Below are 25,118 nucleotides of genomic sequence, written 5' to 3' on the forward strand. Positions count from 1 at the left end.
GCTATTTGTAGAAAGGATAGGAAGATAGTTGCTAGGAAGTTAGGGGCAAAATGCAAGGGAGACAAAACTTGCATTTGGGTCCCTAAGGATATTTGCACTAACCTTGTAGGACCCAACAAGAGTTGGGTATCTAAGTCCCAAGCCTAAATTTGCCTTGCAGGTTTATGCATCCGGGGGTTCAAGCTGGATTATCGACAGCGGATGCACAAACCATATGACGGGGGAGAAGAAGATGTTCACCTCCTATGTCAAGAATAAGGATTCCCAAGATTCAATTATATTCGGTGATGGGAATCAAGGCAAGGTAAAAGGGCTAGGTAAAATTGCAATCTCCAATGAGCATTCTATCTCTAATGTGTTTTTAGTGGAGAGTCTTGGATATAATTTGCTATCTGTTAGTCAATTGTGTCATATGGGATATAACTGTCTATTTACAAATATAGATGTGTCTGTCTTTAGAAGATGTGATGGTTCACTAGCTTTTAAGGGTGCATTAGACGACAAACTGTATTTAGTTGATTTTGCAAAAGAAGAGGCCGGTCTAGATGCATGCTTAATGGCTAAGACTTGCATGGGCTGGCTGTGGCATCGTCGCTTAGCACATGTGGGGATGAAGAACCTCCACAAGCTTCTAAAGGGAGAACATGTGATAGGTCTAACCAATGTTCATTTCGAAAAAGATAGACCTTGTGCAGCTTGTCAAGCAGGGAAACAGGTGGGAGGAGCACATCACAACAAGAATGTGATGACCACTTCAAGACCCCTGGAGCTGCTGCATATGGACCTCTTCGGACCCGTCGCCTATCTAAGCATAGGGGGAAGTAAGTATGGTTTAGTTATTGTTGATGACTTTTCCCGCTTCACTTGGGTGTTCTTTTTGCAGGATAAGTCTGAAACCCAAGGGACCCTCAAGCGCTTCCTCAGGAGAGCTCAAAATGAGTTTGAGCTCAAGGTGAAGAAGATAAGGAGCGACAACGGGTCCGAGTTCAAGAACCTTCAAGTGGAGGAGTTTCTTGAGGAGGAAGGGATCAAGCACGAGTTCTCCGCTCCCTACACACCACAGCAAAATGGTGTGGTAGAGAGGAAGAACAGGACGCTAATCGATATGGCAAGGACAATGCTTGGAGAATTCAAGACCCCCGAGTGTTTCTGGTCGGAAGCCGTGAACACGGCTTGCCACGCCATCAACAGGGTCTACCTTCATCGCCTCCTCAAGAAGACTTCATATGAGCTGCTAACCGGTAACAAACCCAATGTATCTTACTTTCGTGTATTTGGGAGCAAGTGCTACATTCTAGTAAAGAAGGGTAGAACTTCTAAGTTTGCTCCCAAAGCTGTAGAAGGGTTTTTGTTAGGTTATGACTCAAATACAAAGGCGTATAGAGTCTTCAACAAATCATCGGGTTTGGTTGAAGTCTCTAGCGACGTTGTATTTGATGAGACTAATGGCTCTCCAAGAGAGCAAGTTGTTGATTGTGATGATGTAGATGAAGAAGATGTTCCGACGGCCGCTATACGAACCATGGCGATTGGAGAAGTGCAGCCACAGGAACAAGATGAACGTGATCAACCTTCTTCCTCAACAACAGTGCATCCCCCAACTCAAGACGATGAACAGGTTCATCAAAAGGAGGCGTGTGATCAAGGGGGAGCACAAGATGATCAAGTAATGGAGGAAGAAGCGCAACCGGCACCTCCAACCCAAGTTCGAGCGATGATTCAAAGGGATCATCCCGTCGACCAAATTTTGGGGGACATTAGCAAGGGAGTAACTACTCGATCTCGATTAGTTAATTTTTGTGAGCATTACTCCTTTGTCTCTTCTATTGAGCCTTTCAGGGTAGAGGAGGCCTTGCTAGATCTGGATTGGGTATTGGCCATGCAGGAGGAACTTAACAACTTCAAGCGCAATGAAGTTTGGACACTGGTGCCTCGTCCCAAGCAAAATGTTGTGGGAACCAAGTGGGTGTTCCGCAACAAACAGGACGAGCACGGGGTGGTGACGAGGAACAAGGCTCGACTTGTGGCAAAAGGTTATGCCCAAGTCGCAGGTTTGGACTTTGAGGAGACATTTGCTCCTGTGGCTAGGCTAGAATCAATTCGTATCTTGCTAGCATATGCCGCTCACCATTCTTTCAGGTTGTTCCAAATGGATGTGAAGAGCGCTTTCCTCAACGGGCCAATCAAGGAGGAGGTGTACGTGGAGCAACCCCCTGGCTTCGAGGATGAACGGTACCCCGACCACGTGTGTAAGCTCTCTAAGGCGCTCTATGGACTTAAGCAAGCCCCAAGAGCATGGTATGAATGCCTTAGAGACTTTTTACTTGCTAATGCTTTCAAGGTTGGGAAAGCCGATCCAACTCTGTTCACTAAGACATGTGATGGTGATTTGTTTGTGTGCCAAATTTATGTCGATGACATAATATTTGGTTCTACTAACCAAAAGTCTTGTGAAGAGTTTAGCAGGGTGATGACGCAGAAATTCGAGATGTCGATGATGGGCGAGTTGAACTACTTCCTTGGGTTCCAAGTGAAGCAACTCAAGGACGGCACCTTCATCTCCCAAACGAAGTACACGCAAGACTTGCTGAAGCGGTTTGGGATGAAGGACGCCAAGCCCGCAAAGACTCCGATGGGGACTGACGGACACACCGACCTCAACAAAGGAGGTAAGTCCGTTGATCAAAAAGCATACCGGTCCATGATAGGTTCTTTGCTTTACTTATGTGCTAGTAGACCGGATATTATGCTTAGTGTATGCATGTGTGCTAGATTTCAATCCGATCCTAAGGAGTGTCACTTAGTGGCGGTGAAGCGAATTCTGAGATATTTAGTTGCTACGCCTTGCTTCGGGCTCTGGTATCCAAAGGGGTCTACCTTTGACTTGGTTGGATACTCAGACTCCGACTATGCTAGATGTAAGGTCGATAGGAAGAGTACATCGGGGACGTGCCAATTCTTAGGAAGGTCCCTGGTGTCATGGAACTCTAAGAAACAAACTTCCGTTGCCCTATCCACCGCTGAGGCCGAGTACGTTGCCGCAGGACAGTGTTGCGTGCAACTGCTTTGGATGAGGCAAACCCTCCGGGACTTTGGCTACAATCTGAGCAAAGTCCCACTCCTATGTGATAATGAGAGTGCTATCCGCATGGCGGAAAATCCTGTTGAGCACAGCCGCACAAAGCACATAGACATCCGGCATCACTTTTTGAGAGACCACCAGCAAAAGGGAGATATCGAAGTGTTTCATGTTAGCACCGAGAACCAGCTAGCCGATATCTTCACTAAGCCTCTAGATGAGAAGACCTTTTGTAGGTTGCGTAGTGAGCTAAATGTCTTAGATTCGCGGAATTTGGATTGAATTGTAGCATACTTGTATTTATGCTTTTGATCATGTTCCTTTCTGCATTTTGTTGCTTATTGTGGTGCTCAAGTTGTATAAACACTCCCTGGACCTCACAAGTCCGTTGCAAAGTGATGCACATGTTTAGGGGGAGATGTGTTACAACTTGACCCTTTGAGACTAACCATGTGCTTGAGTTGATGATTTAGTCTCGAAGGAGGATTGAAAGGGAAAAGGTGAACTTGGACCATGCAAGACTTCCACTGCACTCCGATGAGAGGGTAACTTATTCCAAGTTCATCTCTATACTCTTATTGCCTATTTGCTCTTAATTGAAGATTTTGGTGAGGCAATGGGGTTAAAGGGCCAAGATTGATCCCGTTTTGGTGTTTGATGCCAAAGGGGGAGAAAATAAAGGCCAAAGTGATAAATGGATCAGCTACCACTTGAGAAATTTTGAAAATAGTAGAATAGAGCTTTTTGTTTTGACAAAACTCTTTTATTGTCTCTCTTGTCAAAAGTTGGCTTTTTGTGGGGAGAAGTGTTGATTATGAAAAAAGGGGAGTTTTTGGATTCTTGAATCAAATTTCTTTGGAAAACCTCTCTTTATATCTCTACAAGTGGATTTGACTTAGAGATAGGATTTTGAGTTTGATTTGCAAAAACAAACCAAGTGGTGGCAAAGGATGATCCATACATGCCAAATTGAATCAAAATCAAATTGAGTTTTATTTGAAGTGATTTTGCACTTGTTCTAGTTGCTTTATGTTGTGTTGGCACAAATCACCAAAAAGGGGGAGATTGAAAGGGAAATGTGCCCTTGGGCCATTTCTAAGTATTTTGGTGATTGAGTGCCAACTCGAGTGCTTAAATGTGAATTTATGCCATGGATGAACAAAGTGCAAATCTAGAGCAAAGGTATGTTTCTAAGTCTTAGTACATTGGTTTTGTGTACTAATATACTTGTCTAAGTATTGGAAACAGGAAGAAAAAGAAAAGAAATAAGTTGGCTGCGTACAGCCAGAAGGCTGCTTCGGTCTGGAGCACCGGACTGTCCGGTGGTGCACCGGACAGTGTCCGGTGCGCCAGGCTGCCTCGGCCGAAGAGGCCGCTCTCGGGAATTTGCTGACGGCGTACGGCTAAAATTCACCGGACTGTCCGGTGTGCACCGGACTGTCCGGTGAGCCAACGGTCGGCCGGGCCAACGGTCGGCCGCGGATTCTGCGCGCGACACGTGGCCAAGCCAACGGTCGGAAGGGGGCACCGGACTGTCCGGTGTGCACCGGACATGTCCGGTGCGCCAACGGCTCCCAGATCTGCAACGGTCGGCTTTGCCAATTAAGGAAAGGAATCGGGCACCGGACACTGTCCGGTGTGCACCGGACTGTCCGGTGCGCCCGATGACAGAAGGCAAGGATGGCCTTCCAGATTTGTTCTCAACGGCTCCTAGCTGCCTTGGGGCTATAAAAGGGACCCCTAGGCGCATGGAGGAACACACCAAGCATTCCTACAACATTCCTAAGCACCAAGACATCGATCTCACGCATTCGTTTCATTGTGATAGCATCTAGAGCTCTTGTTGAGTTGCGAACTCTTTGAGTTGTGTTGCGAGCTCTTGTTGCGACTTGTGTGCGTGTTGTTGCTCTGATCTTTTGAAGTCTTGTGTGCGTTGCTCATTCCCCTTTGCTCTGTGTTCTTTGTGAACTTCAATTGTAAGGGCGAGAGGCTCCAAGTTGTGGAGATTCCTCGCAAACGGGATTGAGAAAAAGCAAGCAAAACACCGTGGTATTCAAGTGGGTCTTTGGACCGCTTGAGAGGGGTTGATTGCAACCCTCGTCCGTTGGGACGCCACAACGTGGAGTAGGCAAGCGTTGGTCTTGGCCGAACCACGGGATAAACCACTGTGTCATCTCTGTGATTGATCTCTTGTGGTATTGTGTTTTGTTGAGACTCCTTTCTAGCCACTTGGCATTTATTGTGCTAACACTTAACAAGTTTTTGTGGCTATAAGCTTAAGTTTTACAGGATCACCTATTCACCCCCCCTCTAGGTGCTCTCAAGCCTGCAAAAGGTCTTCTCATCTAGAGGCTTGGTAAAGATATCGGCTAGCTGGTTCTCGGTGCTAACATAAAACACTTCGATATCTCCCTTTTGCTGGTGATCTCTCAAAAAGTGATGTCGGATGTCTATGTGCTTTGTGCGGCTGTGTTCAACAGGATTATCCGCCATGCGGATAACACTCTCATTATCACATAGGAGTGGGACTTTGCTCAGATTGTAGCCAAAGTCCCGGAGGGTTTGCCTCATCCAAAGTAGTTGCGCGCAACACTGTCCTACGGCAACATACTTGGCCTCAGCGGTGGATAGGGCAACGGAAGTTTGTTTCTTAGAACTCCACGACACCAGGGACCTTCCTAAGAATTGGCACGTCCCTGATGTACTCTTCCTATCAACCTTACATCCAGCATAATCGGAGTCTGAATATCCAATTAAGTCAAAGGTAGACCCCTTTGGATACCAGATCCCGAAGCAAGGCGTAGCGACTAAATATCTAAGATTTCGCTTCACGGCCACTAAGTGACACTCCCTTGGATCGGATTGAAATCTAGCACACATGCATACGCTAAGCATAATATCTGGTCTACTAGCACATAAATAAAGTAAAGACTCTATCATAGACCAGTATTCCTTTTGATCAACGGACTTACCTCCTTTGTTGAGGTCGACATGTCCGTCGGTTCCCATTGGAGTCTTTGCGGGCTTGGCGTCCTTCATCCCAAACTGTTTGAGCAAGTCCTGTGTATACTTCGATTGAGAGATGAAGGTGCCGTCCTTGAGTTGCTTCACTTGGAACCCAAGGAAGTAGTTCAACTCGCCCATCATCAACATCTCGATTTTTTGCGTCATCACCCTGCTAAACTCTTCACAAGACTTTTGGTTAGTAGAACCAAATATTATGTCATCGACATAAATTTGGCACACAAATAAGTCACCATCACATGTCTTAGTGAAAAGAGTTGGATCGGCTTTCCCAACCTTGAAAGCATTAGCAATTAAAAAATCTCTAAGACATTCATACCATGCTCTTGGGGCTTACTTAAGTCCATAGAGCGCCTTAGAGAGCTTACACACGTGGTCGGGGTACCGTTCATCCTCAAATCCAGGGGGTTGCTCCACGTACACCTCCTCCTTGATTGGCCCGTTGAGGAAAGCACTCTTCACGTCCATTTGGAACAACATGAAAGAATGGTGAGCGACACAGGCTAACAATATGCGAATTGACTCTAGCCTAGCCACAGGAGCAAAAGTCTCCTCAAAGTCCAAACCTGCGACTTGGGCATAACCTTTTGCCACAAGTCTAGCCTTGTTCCTTGTCACCACTCCGTGCTCGTCTTGTTTATTGCGGAACACCCACTTGGTTCCCACAACGTTTTGCTTGGGACGTGGCACCAGTGTCCAAACTTCATTTCTCTTGAAATTGTTGAGCTCTTCCTGCATGGCCAACACCCAGTCCGGATCTAGCAAGACCTCTTCTACCCTGAAAGGCTCAATAGAAGAGACAAAAGAGTAATGCTCACAAAAATTAACTAATCTAGAGCGAGTAGTTACTCCCTTGCTAATATCACCCAATATCTGGTCGACGGGATGATTCCTTTGAATCGTCGCTCGAACTTGAGTTGGAGGGGCTTGAGGTGCTTCTTCCTCCATAACATGATCATCTTGTGCCCCCCTTGGTTACACGCCTCTTCTTGATGAACCTGTTCATCATCTTGAGTTGGGGGTTGCACCATTGTTGAGGAAGAAGGTTGATCTTGCTCCGTTTGTTCCTATGGTCGCACATCTCCAATTGCCATGGTGCGTATGGCGGCCGTTGGAACATCTTCTTCATCTATATCATCAAGATCAACAACTTGCTCCCTTGGAGAGCCATTAGTCTCATCAAATACAACGTCGCTAGAGACTTCAACCAAACCCGATGATTTGTTGAAGACCCTATACGCCTTTGTATTTGAGTCATAACCTAACAAAAACCCTTCTACAGCTTTGGGGGCAAACTTAGAATTTCTACCTTTCTTCACTAGAATATAACATTTGCTCCCAAAAACACGAAAGTATGACACATTGGGTTTGTTACCGGTTAGTAGCTCATATGAAGTCTTCTTGAGGAGGCGATGAAGGTAGACCCGGTTTATGGCGTGGCAAGCCGTGTTCACGGCTTCCGACCAAAACCTCTCGGGCGTCTTGAACTCTCCAAGCATCGTCCTCGCCATGTCAATGGGCGTCCTGTTCTTCCTCTCTACCACACCGTTTTGCTGTGGTGTGTAGGGAGCGGAGAACTCGTGCTTGATTCCTTCCTCCTCAAGGAACTCCTCCACTTGAAGATTCTTGAACTCGGACCCGTTGTCGCTCCTTATCTTTTTCACCTTGAGCTCAAACTCATTTTGAGCTCTCCTTAGGAAGCACTTGAGGGTCCCTTGGGTTTCAGTTTTATCCTGCAAAAAGAATATCCAAGTGAAGCAGGAAAAATCATCGACAATTACTAAACCATACTTACTTCCCCCGATGCTAAGGTAGGCGACGAGTCCGAAGAGGTCCATATGCAGCAGCTCCAGAGGTCTTGATGTAGTCATCACGTTCTTGCTGTGATGAGCATTTCCCACTTGTTTACCTGCTTGACAAGCTGCACAAGGTCTATCTTTTTCGAAAGTCACATTTGTTAGACCTAACACATGTTCTTCCTTTAGAATTTTGTGAAGGTTCTTCATCCCCACATGTGCTAAACGGCGATGCCACAGCCAGCCCATGCTAGTCTTAGCAATTAAGCATGCATCTAGACCGGCCTCCTCTTTTGCATAATCAACTAAATAAAGTTTGTCGTCTAGTACACCCTTAAAAGCTAATGAACCATCACTTCTTCTAAAGACAGACACATCTACATTTGTGAATAAGCAATTATAACCCATATTACAAAGTTGACTAACGGACAACAAGTTATATCGAGCGATTCTACTAAAAACACATTAGAAATGGAATGCTCGAATGAAATTGCTATTTTTCCTAGTCCTTTAACCTTGCCTTGGTTCCCATCACCGAATATGATTAAATCTTGGGAATCCTTGTTCTTGACGTAGGAGGTGAACATCTTCTTCTCCCCCGTCATGTGGTTTGTGCATCCGCTGTCGATAATCCAGCTTGAGCCCCCAAATGCATAAACCTGCAAGGCAAATTAGGCTTGGGTTTTAGGTACCCAACTCTTGTTGGGTCCTACAAGGTTAGTAACAATGGTCTTAGGGACCCAGATGCAAGTTTTATCTCCCTTGCATTTTGCCCCTAATTTCCTAGCAACCACTTTCTTATCCTTTCTACAAATTGCAAAGGAAGCATTGCAAGCATGATAAATTGTAGAAGGTTCATTAACAATTTTCCTAGGAACATGAGCAATATTTCTCCTAGGCACATGATGAATGACATTTTTTCTAAACATCTCTCTACCATGCACATAGGACGAACTTAAAGCAAACATGGCATTTGAATCATAAGCATTACAACTCCAATCATGATGAACATTTCTAGAATATCTCCTATCATGATACATGAAAGCATGGTTCTTTTGAGCACTATTTGTCATAGGAGCCTTCCCTTTCTCCTTGGCGGGAATGGGAGCCTTATGACTTGTTAAGTTCTTGGCTTCTCTCTTAAAGCCAAGTCCATCCTTAATTGAGGGGTGTCTACCAATAGTGTAGGCATCCCTTGCAAATTTTAGTTTATCAAATTCACTTTTGCTAGTCTTAAGTTGAGCATTAAGACTAGTCACTTCATCATTTAATTTAGAAATGGAAACTAGGTGTTCGCTACAAGCATCAACATTAAAATCTTTACACCTTTTGCAAATCACAACATGGTCTACACAAGAGGTTGATTTATTAGCTATTTCTAACTTAGCATTCAAGTCATCATTGATACTCTTTAAGCTAGAAATGGATTCATGACATGTAGACAATTCACATGAAAGCATTTCATTTCTTTTAACTTCTAAAGCAAGAGAATTTCGGGCACTTACAAATTTATCATGCTCTTCATATAAAAGATCCTCTTGTTTTTCTAACAATCTATTTTTCTCATTCAAGGCATCAATTAATTCATTGATCTTATCAATTTTAGTTCTATCTAAACCTTTGAATAAACTAGCATAGTCTACTTCATCATCACTAGACTCATCATCACTTGAACAAGCATATGTAATAGTACTTCTAGTATTTACCTTCTTCTCCTTTGCCATGAGGCATGTGTGATGCTCGTTGGGGAATAGAGCCGACTTGTTGAAGGCTGAGGCGGCGAGTCCTTCATTGTCGGAGTCGGACGAGGAGCAATCCGAATCCCACTCCTTTCCAAGGTGTGCCTCGCCCTTCGCCTTTTTGTAGGTCTTCTTCTTTTCCCACTTTCCGTTCTTCCCTTGTTCCTGGTCACTATTATTATCGGGACAGTTAGCAATAAAGTGACCAATCTTACCACACTTGAAGCAGGAGCGCTTCCCCTTCATCTTGCTCTTGTTGGGGTGCTCCTTGCGACCTTCGAGTGCCGTCTTGAAGCGCTTGATGATGAGGGCCATTTCATCTTCATTTAGCCCGGCCGCCTCAACTTGCGCCACCTTGCTAGGTAGCGTCTCCCTGCTACTTGTTGCTTTGAGAGCAACAGTTTGAGGCTCGTAGATTGGGCCATTTAGCGCCTCATCAACATATCTTGCCTCCTTGATCATCATTCGCCCGCTCACAAACTTCTCAAGTATTTCTTCGGGCGTCATCTTGATATACCTAGGATTCTCACGAATAGAGTTAACAAGATGAGGATCAAGGACGGTGAAGGACCTTAGCATAAGTCGGACGACGTCGTGGTCCGTCCATCGCGTGCTTCCATAGCTCCTTATTTTGTTGACGAGGGTCTTGAGCCTGTTGTACGTTTGGGTTGGCTCCTCCCCCCTGATCATCGCGAACCTTCCTAGTTCGCCTTCCACCAACTCCATCTTGGTGAGCATGGTGACGTCATTTCCCTCATGTGAGATCTTGAGGGTGTCCCAGATCTGCTTGGCATTGTCCAGGCCGCTCACCTTATTGTATTCTTCCCTGCACAAGGAGGCTAAAAGAACAGTAGTAGCTTGTGCATTCTTATGGATTTGTTCATTGATAAACATAGAATTATCCGAACTATCAAATTGCATTCCGTTTTCTACTATCTCCCATATACTTGGATGAAGAGAGAACAAATGACTATGCATTTTGTGACTCCAAAATCTGTAGTCCTCTCCATCGAAGTGAGGAGGTTTACCAAGTGGAATAGAAAGCAAATGAGTATTGGAATTATGCGGAATACGAGAGTAATCAAAAGAAAAGTTCGAGTTAACCGTTTTCTTTTTCTCCTCGTATTCGTCGTCCTTTTGAGAAGAGGAAGATTCATCGCTGTCATAGTAGACAACCTTCCTGATGCGCCTCTTCTTCTTCCCGTCTTTCTTCTTTTGACTCGAGCCGGAGTCATTGACTTTGTCATCCCTTGGCTCGTTGAAGATGGACTCCTTCTCATTGTCGTTGACCACCATCCCCTTTCCCTTGGGATCCATCTCTTCGGGCGATTAGTCCCTTTCTTGAAGAGAACGACTCTGATACCAATTGAGAGCACCTAGAGGGGGTGAATAGGTGATCCTATAAAAACTTAACACTTAAGGCCACAAAACTTGATTAAGAGTTAGCACAATGAAATCAAGTGGTTATAGGAGATCTCTTGTGAAATACAATAGGCACAGTGAGAACAAGCACAAGAGACACGAGGATTTATCTCGTAGTTTGGCCAAGTACAAAACTTGCCTACTCCACGTTGTGGCGTCCCAACGGACGAGGGTTGCACTCAACCCCTCTCAAGTGATCCAAAGATCAACTTGAATACCACGATGTTCTTCTTTCTTTACTCTTTCCCGCTTGTGAGGAATCTCCACAACTTGGAGTCTCTCACCCTTACAATAAGAATCCAAGTGAAAGCACTAGAGTAAGGGAGGGAAGCAACACACTCAAATCCACAGCAAATACGCACACACACAGCCAAGAATTGAGCTCAAATGAGTATCACAAAGTTCACCACTAGAACGGAGCTCAAATCACTAAGAATGTCAAACGAGTGCGCAAAGTCGGATTGAGAATGATCACGAATGCTCAAAGTATGCTTGGTGTCTTCCTCCATGCGCCTAGGGGTCCCTTTTATAGCCCCAAGGCAGCTAGGAGCCGTTGAGAGCATTCCAGGAAGGCAATTCTTGCCTTCTATCGACTAGCGTACCGGACAGTCCGGTGCGCCACCGGACACTGTCCGGTGTGGATTTCTTTCCTATTCTGGCGCAGCCGACCATTGAAGATTTGGAGCCGTTGGCGCACCGGACACTGTCCGGTGCACACCGGATAGTCCGGTGCCCCCTTCAGACCGTTGGCCCGGCCACGCGTCACGCGCGGATTGCGCGGCCGACCGTTGGCTCACCAGACAGTCTGGTGCACACCGGACAGTCCGGTGAATTTTAGCCGTACGCCGCCGACGAAATCCCGAGAGCGGCCTTTTCACCAGAGCCAGCCTGGCGCACCAGACACTGTCCGGTGCACCACCGGACAGTCCGGTGCACCCAGACTGAGCAGAGTGTTGGCTGCTCGAGCCAAGTCTTTTTCAATTGTCTTTTCTCTAATTCTAGCACTTAGACAAATATGTTAGTACACAAAAACCAATGTACTAAGTCTAGAATCATACCTTTGTATTGATTTGCACTTTGTCCACCCTTTGGCATATACTCATTCCCTTAATGTGTGTTGGGCACTTAATCACCAAAATCTTATAGAAATGGCCCAAGGGCACATTTCCCTTTCAGTGCATTCACCTCTTCTACACATATTTTAGTGTAAATCTTAGCTACTCTTATGTCCCACTTTGCTATCACTTTCCCTGATTTCTCCATCTATTCAAAAACAAGTATACAGTTAAGCAACAAGGAGTAAGGTTGGGCAAAAGATAAAGGTAAGCAACAAAAATTAAGAAAACAACACATTGGTCATGACATAATAATATTATCGTACTAACAGGTACCCTTATTACAAGTTGACGTTAACATTACTTCACCGCAGTAGTACCCTTCATACCCCTTGGAACATAGGTACAAGTAGCCTAAATAAGAGCCTACTTAGAACATAGGTTGCCTTCCTAAACCATAGGACATGACTCAGTAACTTAGAACTCATTGTCACTAAAGGATGGCATCAGATCTGAGTCATATTCAACACCCCACAAGTTTTCGAAGTGATCAGCAAAGTCCCAGTCTTCACCAAGGTCTGCTTCAGGCGGTGGTGGCGAGGACAAGTCGGAGGGCACGTAGTACTCATCAACATGGTTGTTAACGTTGTTCACCTTGTCCAAATATTCTTGGAACACCAAAGAGTTCTGCTCCAGAATGCACGCTATGTCCTCCAAAGCTACACGAAGCTTGGTAGCGTCAAACAGGGTCAAACCTTGTCCCGAACGGATTGTTTCCCTGGCTACAGAAAAAAACTTGTCCGATAACTCTTGCATCCTTCCAATTGCCTTGTCAGCTATGGAGTTTGTTGAATCCATCTGTTGTGGATATGTTGTTTGTATATGACGGTATGGAGGCAGGCTAACTTGCAGGTCATTAGTAGTACCAGTAAACAATGCATATATGTGGTTAGTATGCACATGTAAAACCCTAAACCGTAAACCCTAAACCGCAAATCCTAAACCCTAAGTCCGTAAACCCTAAACACTAAGTCTGTCAGGTAAACAGGTAAAAACTAACCCTACATCGATAGTGATGGAGGATCTAGTCGTGTAACATCCCAAAATTTCAACCCAAGGTTTGGAACCCTAATCTCCTAACCCCCCTTATTTTATCTCTCCCTAAACTCCACCCTTTAGGTCATCTCATCATATGCATACACTTTGGTTGTTAGTAGCACCTCACATAGATTATTTTCAACACCTAAGATTATTTTGCAAATTGTTGATTCAAAAGAAAAGGAAATAAAAAGAGATAAAAATAGAAAATGGAAATGAGAAATAAAAAACAGAAAAAAAGAAAAAGGAAAAACCCTTTCCCCCCTCAGCTGGGCCGTTTCCAGCCCAAGCCACGCCCGTGCCCGCTTTCCCCCCTCTCCTTCCATGGCCCAAGCAGCCCAGCAGCGCCCGCGCCCACGCCTGACAGCCCAACCCCACCCGTCAGCCGCTCCTCCCCCTCCCTCTCGCGCCACTCTCCCACTGGTAGCCCGGGCCCGCTCGTCAGATCCCTCGTCCCGCCCATGCCTTCACCAGCGCGTTCGCCGCCGATCACCGCCCGCCCGCCCGCCCCGTCTCCTCGCCATTAACGCGCGCACCAACCTCAGCTACCTCCCCGCTCACTGTGCCCGAGCCGTCCCCTCACCCCCCGCCTGCCTGAGCCATCCCGTCGCCGTTTGCGCCATCACCGCCATCATGGCGAGCTCGTCGGCGTTGTCGTCCCTCCTCCCTTCCCCCCCTCCCCGGGCGCCTATAAAAGGGACCGCCCGAGCTCCGCCTTCTCCACACCAGCCTCGGCTACTTCCCCCTCCCCTTCCCGAGCCCGATTGAGCTAGCGCCGCCGCGTTCCCCCTTCACTCCGGTGAGCTCCGTCCTCCCCTCTCCAGTAGCGCTTGGTCAAATTGCTCTAGTCCTTAAGGTCCGCCACTCGGTCACGATCCTAGCACACGCCTGCTCGTCGCCTATCGCGCCCGGTGGCCTCGTCGGCGACCTTACCGCCGCGAGCACCCGCCACCCACCGTGGACCGGCCACCCCAAGCCTCCACCGGTCAAATTGACCCACCTCCGTGACCCCCTACCCCAGCCCGTGCCTCGCCACCGCTCCCCCGTCACAGAACCGGACCCACGGTGGAGAACCGCCGCGGGATTTCACCGGCGGTCGAACCCCGGTCGACTCCTTCCCCGTCTCCGTTCAAACGCCGTTAGCCCCCCTCTCCCTGGCATGTGGGCCCGCGCGACGGCGCCGTCCCCATGCCGTCTCCCTGCTGGTGGGCCGAGTGGGCCGCCTCGCCTGCCCACGCGGCCGCGCGTGCGCTCACGCCTGGCTGGGCCAAAAACACCCCCCGGCCCAGCTAGCCGAGAAACCTTTTCTCTTTCTCTTTTCCCATTTCTTTTCCCCATTTATATGCTGATATTTATGCACCAAAAATAGTTTAAATAAATTATAGGGCACAAAAATAATAAGTATAAGAATTGGCACACCCCACTAAGTCACCATGATTGATGTATTGTTCTTATCTGTGCTTGTTAGCGGAAGAGGGATCCGATCCTTCGGAATTTATAGCTCCGAAAGAAGGGCAGGAACCCAACCCCTCCGAGATAAATCTTTTGTGCTAAGAAAGCTTCGACGAAGGAAAGTCCATCCTTCCCTTGATGCATAATTTACCTATTCTCTCTACCACTACCTAAGCCGGGACTAAGGGATGTAATCTATTTGCATGGTGAGCAAGAGATAGTCCGCATTAACTAACACCTTTTGATCACAAGATATGGGTGGGAAAAGGGGCAGTGGTTGTAACCAACGATGTTTTCAAAAAGTGTGCGATGAAGGGTATTCACCCTCATCACCTGGTGAGTGGGATGATCAGGGACTCCCTGGTTTAGGGGAGGGCCTAAGGTGATGGCTCGGCTGGTTTAGGCGTGAGCAGAAGGATTGTCCTCTCATATAAGGACCACTTTGTCATCCTTCACTACCTGTACTCATGAAAAGTACAACCACTCGAGGCTGTGTGGGCAGTCACTCGATCTGAACTCGTACGGTCCGACCCCAGGGTTATGAAGGCTGGGGAGCACCGGGAGGATAAGGAGGGGGAATGTTTTGTCCGGTTTGGACATGGCGGTGGCCTGACTCCTTCCGGTATAACCGCTAAGGTAAGGACGTGCGAGGAAAGAAAGAGATTCGGCATTCGGATCTCACGACGGTGAGATCGCAGAAACCGAATTAGTGGGTAAAGTGTACCCCTCTGCGCAGAGTTCAAACCTATTCGAATAGTTCGTGTCCACTAGAATGGACGAGTCTGGTGTGGTATGACAATTAGTGTTTTTACAACATCCGTGAACAGGGAAATATGTGTGCGTGTGTCTCTAGAAAAGAAAATGGTGCCACGGGAGTGGGAAGCTCAGTGGTGGTTAAGCAACGTGTTATTTCTATTTCTTCGAGAAAACCCTAAACAGTACTGCCTTTCTCTAAGAAAAAGAAGAGTGACTTCAACTCCACCATATGAAGCATGTATGATGTAGGTCTCTTTCTCTTTACGGGAGCCGGGTGGGCTTGCGGAATACCTAGTGTATTCACCCAGATTTATTTATGTTTTTCAGCAGCTGAAGACTTCTTTTCTGCTATGCTTGATTGAGGGGGTTGTGTCTTCACCCAGTTCTGCATGTGGCTTGGGCTAGTTTATCTTCTACTGCGCTTTATATTTCTGGCTCTCTCTCGAGCTTGTACCCTGGTATTGTAATAACATTTATTCAAACTCTGTACTATTTGAAGTAAGGAATGTGGTTACTAGCCTCCTGGGACTAGTAATTGTATCACATTTAAGTCCCAAAGGATCGGGACGCTTCAAGTCGGGAGAGTGTTCAACCGAGAGAGTAGACTACTCGGAAAATTGAATCACGGGCTAAAATCAAACCCTAAACCGACGATTGAACTACGAATGCATCGAGATTAGTCGATCCACAGGTCATGGATTAGTCGATACATGGAGGATCTATTCAGGAGAACAGAGTGTTCAAATGAGAGCGAGTTCCTAGGGAACTACGAATCAGGGCATGGGACATGGAGAAGAAGATACCGCGGGGATGGCCAGAGCTCGGATGGTGCGGATCCGTGAGGCGGTGGTGCTGGAGATGAGCGAGGGCGAAACCCTAGGGTGAATCAGTTGTTGCGTGGATGTGGTGGGTGGGGGTTAGAAATCGGCCGACCGTCCAGCCGACGCGGCATTTGGGTCGATTCTCGCAAGCGACAGTAAAACGGCTGGGGGAAGCGCTTTCACCAGAAGCCACCCCAGAAGCTAAGCGTTTGGTTCAGCTTCTAGCTTCTGGCGGCCAGAAGCCCCCAAAAGCTGAACCAAACACGGGTTATGTAGGTCCTTTTTTATTCAAAATTGAATAGAGAGAAATTTAATCTCCCTCAATCTACCCTAACCGAACAAGTCATCAATCTCATTCGATCCAGATATAACCAAACAAGGCCTAACCGAACAAGTCATCAATCTCATTTGATCCACATATAACCAAATAAGGCCTAATAAAATAAGTACCTATATACTCATTGCCATCTCTACATAGCCTATCAACTCATCACAGTTCGAACCAAAAACAAAGGAAAAGTTCATGGCGGCTATTAATTATGTGTTAGCCTGAAACCCATATTATACATAGACTTAAGCATATCTCAGCGTCCTAGAGTAAACTGTGAAAATATTTCTTTATCAAGTGCCGCGTCTGATTCAGCATAACCTGCCTAGCCAGATTTCAAGTCCTGGACTTGACATGCCTATTCTCATTTTTATAAATCCATACATTCTAGTTTACAACACAAAACTGTATGGTTAAGTGAGCATACATGTATGTAATTGGTAATCGTTAGCGTCTATACTTGGCACAATTTCATTACACTCGCATAAGCGATATCATTGCTCACCTAATCCGGAAATTCCACATACCTTTACAACAATTCCACCGTGGGAAGCTACATTTCAACACAAAACTGAACTACATCACGGCCTAATTCTATCGGTAAGCACCGCATCTCAGAACGAAGAAACAAGCCCTACACCTAGTTCCTCCGCAAGTTCATCCCACAACGGAATGAGCGTCAAAACAACAAGAAATACTGAAGCTATCAAGGCCGCCCTCCTCCAACTTCCAACATCGCTCACGTCGTTCAAGCATGGTTTCTCGGGTGTTCTCTGAGAAATAAGAAGGATCGAATGAGGTCATTGCATCTCTGTAAAAATAACAATAATGATAAACTTGTCTTAGTGGATATCTGAAGCATCTATTTCTTGTCCATTTTACCTGACATATTAGCACGTACAAACCCCAAGGAAGAGACAGTGGCCCTCCAAGCTAGAAGAAACACACAGAAAGAAAGAACATTATAGTTGGATGTAACATTACTCAAGCGTAGTCACAGAGCAGACCGTGTTAAAGGATGAAAGTGAAGTATCGCAAAAAAAGAAGGGAAAACAATAATACTACATGACATACTAAGAAGATTAAAAAAGACTAAACTTCACTTCCTATATAACACAATATTTGATATAAAAGTAGGTATCCATCAACCATATCATGGAGTTATGTGCATGGCATAGGGGTGGAATCACTTGAAAAAGGTTAGGAACCAAGTTGTCTATGACTGCAACAGAAACACAAAGAGAAATATGGAGCAACCTACCACTCCTAGTCCAAGCAACGAATATGTTGTGAGGCCAAATCCAAACAAAGCATCCTTGCCAAAAGCACCCTGTTGAACATGTAAGTGGACTTGAAATACACTTTTTGATGAAAAGTACAATGTTTTGCTACCAAAGTACTCATGGAGTTGAGGAGTTGTATACAAGCCACGGTTTGGGTTAAAAATTTCAATGGAGTCTGCAAAAATTTAATCCTCACATTGAATATATTTTTACAGAATGAGATGAGATTTTTGGCTGCATACTTGTTGTCATGGCACTATAGCCCAAATAACTACCAGAACCTATCATGACAATACAATGGAGTGGCACAGTGCAAAACCATAATAGCATGCGAAAGGGCCTCTAGCGTAATGGTTAAGGCTTCCGAGTAGCACCTCCAGGTCCCGGGTTCGATCCCCCTCGGGGGTGAATTTCGGGCTTGGTTAAAAAAAATCTCCTCACTGTGTCCCGCCCACTCTCGGGGATCGATATCCTGCGCGCCACCCTCTGGTTGGGCCATTGCAGAGTGGGCAGTTGATCAGCCCGTTAGTGATAGGGGGCCAGGGTTCGAGGGTTTTCTCGACTGGGACCATATTTCGGTCTCTTCTTAATATAATATCGGGAGGACGGTCTTTCCCTCCCCGGCCGAATACCATAATAGCGTACCTTTGTGTAGTCTAAACATGCCCAGACTCCTGGACCAAAGTAATAATATAATGATGTTTGGTGATAGTAACTAACAATATGCTATGAAACAATATGTATTCTAGAGATATAGTGATATTTCCGTGATGATCTCTTGGACACACAAGTCAAAGTCACAAAACATATTCTTTGAAACACAAGTACAACTTAATCATCAGGCATTAGTCTAAACTTGTTTATGGGATCACAAGGCACATTACTTAGAAACTTAGCATAACAGGTGAAAGAAAAGCATGTCCAGCAAACAGTTGGCATTGTGGACCATCTCAAAATCTGGTAGCGTGGTTGTCTGATATTCTGGCCTTATTAATCAGAACTTAAAAGAAATTTTTACCTGTAATGCTCTTCCACCATCAAGACAACCAACAGGAAGCATATTAAATGCACTAGTAGTTAAACCGCACCTAAAAATTTGCAAGAATTAGAAAGTAACACTTGTTTGGTTGCAAGGGTTTGAAGGTTAGGGAATGATATTTTACCAGCCTGCAATCACAAGAGGGTGGATCGAAACTGTAGCAGCATGCATAGCTCTGGAAGTAAATATAAGTTCATTAGAAACAACCAAGTAGATTATTTCAAATCATGCCACGGATCATAGTCAGACTAATGTACTCAGAAATTACACAAACAGGAGTTGGAATAAAACAAGTGTCACTCGTATCTAAGTCGGCGTATAATCTACAATGGTAGTCCATAAGCATATGAATCCCATAACATATCATTATTCATATGTATAAGTTAAAATGATTTATTGGTTTCCTCTTGAACTGATCTGGTGAGAGTGTTGTGACTGGTAAGGTAAGTGGCAAAACTCTCCATGTGTTTTACAATTGCATCTATAGGTCTCTAGTAATACACGTGATTCAATGAAGTGGTGAATATATGACAAACAGAACCGAGAAAAAATAATAAATCCTAATGACTAGTGACTAGTATAAATTCGAAATGAACCGGGTTCAAAATATCAAGTGTCAGATACCTGTATCCAAGCGTTGCTCTACTAATAAGTCCAAGCAACAATGAACCCTGGAACAGCTGACTAGGTACTTCCACTAAATCACTTGCCCCAACAGGATTTGAAGAGAGTAATAAGCCAACAAAGAACATTGAAAAGGAAAGTGCAGCTCCAGCCACAGGACCAGCCATTGATATGTCAAACATTGTCTTTCGATCCGGAAGAATGGACTTGAACTACATGAGTACATATAAAAAGTAAGAAAATATCCAGGAAAAAAGTATGCATCATGTATAGGTCTTATGTTCTGTGTGTTCAGTGCACAGCCAGAAATGTGCATAAGCCGAACCTGTTAGGGCCATAAAAGATTGATTGTTATCTTGGGCTTGGCAATGAAACTACAGAGCATACCTCTGGCAATTGATGACAGTAAGCATCATTCAAATTATTTAAGTTCATTCAGTGGCCCATATAAAGTCAGCCAGAGATATTTTGAAAAAGAGGTATGCTACAGCCTACAGTTTATGCAGTAGGCTGTAAGTTTGTAGCTTTTAAATCAGCTAATATAGAAGAAAACATTAAAGTAAACGGCCTTATCAAGATGCAACCATAGCATGATCCTGAACAATATCTATCTAAAAATAAGAAGGCAGCAGCAGGCACATCCAAGTTCGACTGTCCAAGAAACTCCCATAGATTTGACTTCCTTTAAGAAAATACTAACCTGAGTAATTGCACCAAAAGTTCCAAGGGTGAAGTTCGGAATAAAGAAAGGAATTCCCAGTTTAACATTTTTTGGAAATGCTGCCAAAAAGTGCCCAATTTCCTGCATGCAGAACGTTGGCATATTAGGTAGAATTAAAATGTGCCAAAAGAAGAGGCCACGTAAAAAAAACGGTTCTACAGCCATGTTAACTTTCATAAGGTTAAAGGATCCTTGGCCAAAGTACAATTCATTTACATGTAGGGTTATTGCTTTTTATAGTGTGCTTCAAATTAATCCTTTGTGAGACTATAAACAATACAAAGTCCTTTCTGAAGAAAAACTCTTATCAAATTTGAGTTTGATATAAAGACCTCTAAGAAAGAATGCTTTCAACATTGGAACCAGTTGGAAAATAATTCTGAATAAGGGAATTCACTAATCCAAGACAAATAAAACCTGTAAAGTCGATTTCACCAAAAATACGCTATTGGTGGCACATTGAAGCAAACATGGTAACATTGAATTGATCGAAAAGATCATATGCTGTTCACGTAGCTTCTTTACAGGTTAAAAGGAACTAATAAGCAAATATAAATTAATGGACAAAAAGATGCTCAACATATTTAGGGTACAAATTACATGAAATAGTTGGATAGACAAGACACCGTAAGCCACTGGCAAAGCCGACTCCACAAATGGGAGCAGAAGTTGCATGTCAGGAGGGGGTCCGGTAGCATTTGGATCAGTGAAATATGAAACAATTTCTGGTGGAAGACTGCTAATCTGCATAAAACTAATGCGCATAAGCAAGCTGATGTGTATTAAGATGAAGTAACATACAATAGACGAGGAGTAAGATAAGCATACCTTTGATGCAATTCCTAGCTCAATGCAGGAGAACATAGTGAGAAGGAAAAGTAACAGAGAAATGACATACTGCCATAGCGTAGTAGGTCCTGGCTCAGAAACTTCCTTCCTAAGCAAACCAAAACTAACACGTGGTCCCCCACGTGGGTCATCCCCTTCTGAATTGGGTTCCTCCACCATAAAAAGATTGTATTTATCACCGGTAAGTTCACGTACTTGCCGTTGAAGTTTTGCAAAGATTTCCTCTCTCTTCCCACGGAGGTTCCCAATGAAAAGAACTCCTTCACCAAGATCACCAAAAGGTTCTTCTTTTGTCAACCAGAATGTCGTATAACCAAAGAGTTTTTCCTTAATTGCCTTGACATCAACTGGATCAACCTTTTCTGGGCCTAGAAGTTCCAACAGTTTAACTGTATCGATATTATCAACACTAAAACTCAACAGCGGTGGCTCGCTTGATACACCAGGAGTCTGGTCAAAGTAAAATGTAACAGAAGTTACAGAACAGGTTTAGAGATAAAGAAGTATCCATGCACATAGTATCAACACAAATGTTATCCACAGCTTATAAGGAATCTATAATTTGAAGACAAAACCGAAGAGACAAAGAATTATCCCAATCATTTCAAAATAAAAATGAACTACGGGAAGTTTAACTACATAAAAGCACTTGGCCTTGCAGCAAGTAAAGGATAAAACACGGGTAGCCGTACAGTCATTGTCAGCTAACAGGGAGACAAGGCAAGATCTAAGTTTGGGTACAATTCAATACAACCCAACATGAAGTCCCATAATCTTTTTCACTAGATACACTAGCACTTTACTGTGATCACTAACCATGAGAACAAGCACACTGTGGTACCTTCCCACCCATATGTCAAAATTGAATGTTAAACATGCAATATCAAGTGAAAACAACAGGCCATTGAAATTGCAAGGATGCATTGAACTCCAGCAGCATACTAGGGCTCAAAATTAACTCAAGACCAACCCTATGAAGGATGGTGCCTGTGCACAAGTATGCACCTAGCGACTCAGTTTGGGCAAACATATTTACATCACCAGAGGTTAACTTGGATTAACTATGTCTGGAATGTCACGTGTTATGGGTACGATTGGATGCTGCAGCGTGCAAGCCATGTCAAACCATTGGCTAGCCAAAAATTGGTGGAGGACGGCCATACTTGGGCTAAAAAAAGGACTGCGGCATGGGCACTGGAACCAGGCCAAGCTAAATAAATCTCTTGCTGCCATCCAAATGATATCCTTGCCCATGGTCAACGACCAAAATGAGGTTGGGCTTCTACAGACGACAGGTAATAATTCAAGCGTACCCTATATAACCGTACTATTATTATTTACTCGATCTCTAATATACAGCTTACCAGCAGCTAGTACACACAGTATATACGTGAATTCAATCTGAAAATCAACAATGAACAGATGAACAAAAAGTTAGCCCATGCGTCTCTAATTGTGTAAAATCCTCTCATTCCAGAAAAGCTCTGGCCAGTGAATGGTCAAGACTCAAGGCATACTACTGAGCTCAATACAAAGCTACACCTACACGGCCACACCCACACAAAACTCTCTACAATTCGTTCACAATTAACCCAACGCCCACAGCTACCCGGCCCATCGAAATGAACAATGCCTCCCACCAGAAACAAAATAACAAGCAAACCCTGTGTAAGTGAATATTACTCCAACGCAAGCAATGCAAAGGTTGATCCATTGTGCATTTGGTTGTTACCCCGGACGACGAGGATGAGGAAGAAAAGCTCCCTGACCGACTCCGCTCGGACGCCAGCTCCTCCCCAGCGCCCACCTGTGTCTCCGCTGGAACCGAGGCCGGGGATGCCGCCGCCGTTGCCGATGTCTCCTCCTCGCCACGCTTTTCCCCCTCCTCCCCGCCGCCCCCGTCGGTGGAGAAGCATCGAAGCCGGTCGCGCCGCCTCAGGGCCCTCCACCCGACCTTCAGCCTCCATCCCAAGCACACGCCGATCGAGCAGACTGGACCCGAACTAGAAGCGGAGGCCTGGGGCCTGGGGAGGCGGAGGCGGGAGGTAGTTAGGTGAACAAGCGGCGAGCTCGCAAGCGCGGCGGCCATCCCCGGCTTGGTGTGCAGCGCCGAGCGGCCCTCCAAGTTCGCCGGTGCGGTGGTCGCAGCGGGAGGCGGGGAGAGGGTGGTGGACTGGTGGGGACTGGGGAGGATAGGGTGCGATGCGACTGTCGACGGGGGACGGGAGGAAGGGGGAGGGGAGAGAGGTGCTGGATTTGGTTCGGACCGACGTGGCAGCGAGTTTGGCGGCGAGCCGGCGATGCTTTCCACTTTCCAGCGTCCAAAGTCGAAGTGTCCAACGCAGGGTGGGGAATCTACTTCCCGTCTAGTTTGGAGCAAGAAAACCTAAGAATATTTTAGGGACCAAATGCTAGTTTGGAATCTCATTTTTCTAAAGAATTTATATTTTACAATTTTTCAAAGTTTATATGTAAGTTTATCTTAAATTTATATAATGAGAGATAAAAATTAATTCTATAGATTTACATTCTACTTTTCTAATGTACAATTTATAACATACTCCTCTATTTGCTTCTAAATAACATAAGTATAATGTATAACTATTTCTCTCATATAATTTAGAATAATATATAAATATATTATATAAATATATTAACTTATAGTTTGTGTATAAATTATGATTATTAGAATGAAATTCAATTCCAACGAAACAAACAGGCCCAAGAGAAATTAGTCCATTTTTCCTTACGAAAATAGAAATCTCTCGGAAAAATGGAGTTTTTTAAACCAGTCCTAACCTTCTCTTTGACTTTGTGGCTCCCAAACTAGCTCCCACAGTTCTACATTTGTAGTGGTTAGCAAGATTGTGGGATGTAGCGGGCTCTTTGTCGGCCTGGCCAAGGACTCATGCATGCCTTTTGGGTTTAGGTTCTAGTCTGCAGCGAGAGCAACCTCAAACCATCAATCCAGAAAATTTGAATGGGAAATCGATTTAGGGTCTCTTTAGCATTACTCTATCTCTAACTCGTCATGGAACACTACCAAACAGTTAAAAATGGTTTCTCATTAAGAGCCCTCCAAGAGTTAGAGTTGTTTTCTTGTTGGGAGCCGAAGCACTAAAAACTTGTTTTCTATCGACTAATATATTTCCTTATACACCATTTGAAATAAATATAAGAGAATCGGTTTTGCCAAACAAATTGAAAAACGGTTGTGACTCCTTTAGAGAAGCCAAGTAGCCAGAGGACTCAGAGACGAAGTTGTTTTCAGAGGATCCATAGCTTGCCAAAGGGGCCTTAGAGGAAGCCCATGGTGTTTGGATTTCGTCTGGCTACTATTCAGTGTGACTACAATATACCATGGTGCATTATGTTTATAACATTTTATTTTGTTAGAAGTATTCTTATCCTTAGATCATGTTTATAACCTCTAAATCTAATAATTAGTTGCTAAAATTAGTTTTAGAGTTTTCAAACACCTCTAGCTAATACTCTAGCTAATTGTTAGCTAACTCACAACTAACAATTAGTTTATTAGTTGGTTGAACCATCTAATAATTTATTAGCTGACTAACTATTAGGTCTATGTATTCCAAACACGACCATAGTTGTGGAATATTTTTTCTATTATTTATTATCATCTAAATTAGAAATCGAAGAAAAGATGTTATAGTTGCCTACAGTTGGTTCGAATGGCTCTTAACAAACCAGCTAAAGGGGCAATCAAAGGCAAAATAGTTGGCACATAGTGTTGGGTACGTGGGAGCATGGTATTAAAGAAGGCCCCAAGACCTCCCAAAGACAGACCACGAATCGAGCCATCCACCTGCCAAGCAACTCGGCGGGAAGGTCCAAAAAGCCACCTGGGGACGGCCCGCCAAGCCGACCGACCCACCGAACAAATGTTTGCCGAGCAACTCGGCGAGGCAGGACTGCCAAACAACCTGCCCGACGAGCAACCCAACAAGTCAGGATTGTCGACCCAGCGGGGCAAGGATGTTGACCAACACAGTGAGGCAAGGCTACCGACCA

General features: G+C 44.9%; 1 protein-coding gene across 3 annotated transcripts; it reads right to left on the reverse strand.

The window, feature by feature from the left end:
* Positions 1-16,880: 16,880 nt before the first annotated feature.
* Positions 16,881-23,424, reverse strand: LOC100192539 (putative zinc metalloprotease EGY1 chloroplastic). 3 transcript variants are annotated; one of them, XM_020553187.3, is made up of 10 exons: positions 22,894-23,401; positions 21,066-21,536; positions 20,838-20,981; positions 20,217-20,318; positions 19,517-19,728; positions 19,017-19,067; positions 18,872-18,941; positions 17,832-17,900; positions 17,453-17,503; positions 16,915-17,343 (listed from the first exon to the last, which is right to left on the reverse strand). In XM_020553187.3, the coding sequence occupies exons 1-10, from the start codon at positions 23,173-23,175 to the stop codon at positions 17,185-17,187; spliced, it is 1,611 nt and encodes a 536-aa protein (XP_020408776.1). In that variant the 5' UTR covers positions 23,176-23,401; the 3' UTR covers positions 16,915-17,184. The 3 variants fall into 3 exon arrangements, with proteins under 3 accessions (XP_020408762.1, XP_020408776.1, NP_001131230.1); NM_001137758.1 differs by having other exon boundaries at positions 16,982-17,343; positions 22,819-23,340; XM_020553173.3 differs by lacking the exon at positions 17,832-17,900 and having other exon boundaries at positions 16,881-17,343; positions 22,819-23,424.
* Positions 23,425-25,118: the final 1,694 nt, after the last annotated feature.

Source organism: Zea mays, chromosome 1 (genome assembly GCF_902167145.1).
Source record: "Zea mays cultivar B73 chromosome 1, Zm-B73-REFERENCE-NAM-5.0, whole genome shotgun sequence".
NCBI lineage: Eukaryota > Viridiplantae > Streptophyta > Magnoliopsida > Poales > Poaceae > Zea > Zea mays.

Coding starts and splice junctions, on each gene's coding strand:
- LOC100192539 (NM_001137758.1), bottom strand. CDS start 23,175: ATGGCCGCCGCGCTTGCGAGCTCGCCGCTTGTTCACCTAACTACCTCC. Junction 20,319..20,837: donor TGTCTATCCAACTATTTCAT/GTAATTTGTACC, acceptor TTCTGCATGCAG/GAAATTGGGCACTTTTTGGC. Junction 19,729..20,216: donor CTTTTGGTGCAATTACTCAG/GTTAGTATTTTC, acceptor GTACTCATGTAG/TTCAAGTCCATTCTTCCGGA.